At 54.3% G+C, this 3,255-nt stretch overlaps 1 protein-coding gene across 1 annotated transcript; it reads right to left on the bottom strand.

Annotated features, from left to right (window-relative positions):
• Positions 1–585: 585 nt before the first annotated feature.
• LOC127292333 (AAA-ATPase At3g28510-like) lies at positions 586–2,463 on the bottom strand. The gene has a single exon (XM_051321702.2). It carries the CDS (start codon positions 2,315–2,317, stop codon positions 839–841), a length of 1,479 nt encoding a protein of 492 aa, XP_051177662.1. The 5' UTR covers positions 2,318–2,463; the 3' UTR covers positions 586–838.
• Between the last annotated feature and the right edge of the window lie 792 nt (positions 2,464–3,255).

The raw sequence follows: 3,255 nt of genomic DNA, 5'->3' as shown, positions 1-3,255 counted from the left end.
TTTGGACCCTTCTTTTCTCATGTGTGTCCACTAGGTAAGGTTGTGAGGTGATGACCAGGTTTCAAAAATATTAAGGCGATGATGAGGAATGGATTAGATGGATAAGAGAAAGCGAGTCATGATCGTCGGTGATGTTCTCGGATCTTTTTATATTTTCCCATGCCACGTCGATTAACATGTCAGGTTCTGACCACGCGCTAAGGTAACATAGTACCATAAAGGTGAATGAATCTCCAAAAGTCTTCGTATAATAACTCTGGTTTAAATAAACTTCTGTCAACAAAGAATAGACAATCTTCCTACAAAAAAAAACTCATCTAGCACTAGTAGTATGAAATAAGTACTCCCCCGTTTAAAATTATGTTGCATACAATTTTTAGTCAAACTCAAAAAACTAAAGTTTGACCCCTCAGAGTATTAAAAATGTCAACATCTACAATATCAAACTTATAGTATTACGAGAACCACAATGGAATATATTCTTATGATGTATGCATTAGATAGTGCAAGGGTTAATATGTTAGTCTTTATACTCGTTTAAACTCTACAGAGTTTTACTTTGAATAAAATTTATACGCAAACACATTTTGGCACTGAGCAACGTGTCGGCAATATCATCGAGTCAGCTCAGTTACACTTGCGTCCAACATTCATCATAGGTGACATGAACATTTTCGGTTCTGAACATCAAGCACTAGCACTAATTTCCTGCCAAATTAAATCCCATCGAACATCTTGCTTATTCTACCACTCATCATCACTCGCTCGCTAGAAATCGAGAAAACGTGACAAATCATGGATTCATGGATGGCACCAATGGATCCTGAGCTACTGTCACTCACTCCTGTTCCTGTGCAATCACCACTCCCCCGTCTTCTTCATCCGGCTGCTTGTCCTTGCCTCGTCCGTTGGCCTTGTCCTCCTTGGCCTTCTCCAGCGCAGCCACCAGCCCTCGGAGGCACGAGTCGGCGTCGTCGTCGGCGCTCTTGGGCGTGAGGTTCTCGGCGACGTCGGCCGGGGTCATGTCCACCTCCTGCAGCAGAGCACCGACGTCGGCGAACAGCTCGTGCTCCTCCACGCCGAGGTAGGTTCTGGCAAGGAACTCGAAGGCGGGGGCGCCGCAGTAGGACATCTCTATGTGCTTGTCCATCCGGCCCCTTCGGATGAGCGCCGGGTCCAGCTTCTCGAGGTGGTTGGTGGTGAACACGATGATCCGCTCGCCGCCGCAAGCCGACCACAGCCCGTCGATGAAGTTGAGCAGGCCGGAGAGCGTGACCTTGCTTCTGGTGTCCTTCTTGCCATCGCTGCCGGCCTTGGCAGCCTTGTTGTCTTCCTCAGAATCCTTCTTCTTGCCTCGGGCGCCAGTGAGGTCGAGGGAGCAGTCGATGTCCTCGATAACGATAATGGACTTGCTTTTGGTCTGGATGAAGAGCTTGCGGAGCTCGGTGTTGGAGTGGACGGAGGTGAGCTCGATGTCGTAGACGTCGTAGTCGAGGTGGTTGGCCATGGCAGCGACCATGGCCGACTTGCCCGTCCCCGGCGGGCCGTGCAGGAGGTACCCACGCTTCCACGCCTTGCCGACGCGCGCGTAGTAGTCCTTGCCGTTCTTGAACGTGTCGAGGTCGTCCACGATCTCCTTCTTCTTGGCCGGGTCCATGGCGAGCGTGGCGAAGGTCTTGGGGTGCTCGAACGTCACGTGCGTCCACTCGTGGCTGGAGATGTTGGTGGAGAGCTTCCGGCGGCGGTTCTTGACCATGACAGCGCGGCCCTCTCGGCGGACGCGCGGGAGGTAGGTGTTGAGGACGACGTCGCGGTGGCGGTCGAGGAAGAAGAGCCGGTAGTAGTGACGGCTCTCCTGATTGCCGCCGCCCCAGCGCCAGTCCTGCTGCTGTGGGGGCGCCTTGGAGTAGGCACACCAGAAGACCGTGCCACCGCCCTCCTCGGGCAGCAGCACGTCGGCCACCTCCTCGCCGTCGACCATGCTGAGCATGAGGCGGTCCGCACCCTTGGCGCCCTCGGCGCGGAGGTGGCGCGCGTCGCGGGAGGTGGTCTCGGCTAGGTAGGCCTTGACCTCCTCGTATGCCTCGGCGCGGCGCATTCGCCCCCCGCCGTCGTACTCGGCGACGGTGACGGAGAGGTAGGGGTCGACGATGGCAGCGAAGCGGCGCGCGTGCCTGCCGATGCAGCGCTTGAGGAAGTGCTGCGGCAGCTGCAGGCGCTGCAGGTTCTGCCACACCACCGTCCACAGCACCGCGATCAGGCTCAGCACCACGCCGGAGTTCAGCCCGACCCACGATGCTCCCGCCGACTCCATCATGTCCGCGCTAGCTTCTTCTGCTCAGCTGTTGAATCCTTCTTCTCCGTACGTGCTTGGAATGAAACGAAATGAAATCTCAGGTGGTATGCTTATGATCGAGGCAGGCATGTCTACTTATAGAGTGGCGTGTTTCTTGGGGGCGAAATAGCTGATCGGACAGGCGGCCGACACGTAAAATCAGCATGTTGGGCACGGACAAAATGGACGCGCGCACTTTATTAGCGACGAGCGCACTTTATTAGCGACGAGCGCAATGCCGTCATGAGTGAAGGAGAAGACGGCCACGGGGAAAAGATTCCGGTGATACAGCGACGTTTTTGGACGGTCTCTCCTCTCAGTCTCGTCTCGCTATTTTGGAATTAGCCGCCAGTGATAACATGATATGATGGTGGTGACGAGGACCGTCCTGTAGAAGCATGCACAATGCAATGGACAAATTACAGGGACCACCATCGTGGCACGCACCAGCGGGAAGGAGTGCGATGGTGGCTCACGTACACTCATCAGGTCGGTGCCTATCACCCACCGCACACCTCCGATGTGTATTTGGCCGGCCTATATTTTTACAGTATTTATTTTTGGAATAGTTGGAACTCTCCCATGTCCTCTCCCAAGGCGATTTTCAATCTCGCCCCCACTTCTGCACCCCCCCCCCCCCACCCCACGATCTTGCCGGCAGAATCTCGCGATGGCGGAGCGTTAGTGGTCGATGGGGATGCTGCCTTTCAAGGAGTTGATGACGATCGCCGAGGAAAGGGCGAAGCGGCGAGAGGAGGAGACGGCGGTGGAGGAACGGTGGCAAGCGAAGCTGCGGCAAAAGTTGCCCAAGAGAAAAGGTATGATGACCACAGTAGCAAGTTTTTCCTCAGTTTGAAACCAAGGTTTAATCGACCAGTATGAGAAAAAGTTCACTTCTAAATGAGTTGCTAACTGACTTT

The sequence above is a fragment of the Lolium perenne genome, chromosome 4 (genome assembly GCF_019359855.2).
Source record: "Lolium perenne isolate Kyuss_39 chromosome 4, Kyuss_2.0, whole genome shotgun sequence".
NCBI classification, from domain to species: Eukaryota; Viridiplantae; Streptophyta; class Magnoliopsida; order Poales; family Poaceae; genus Lolium; species Lolium perenne.
This window is presented reverse-complemented; position numbering and strand designations above follow the sequence as displayed.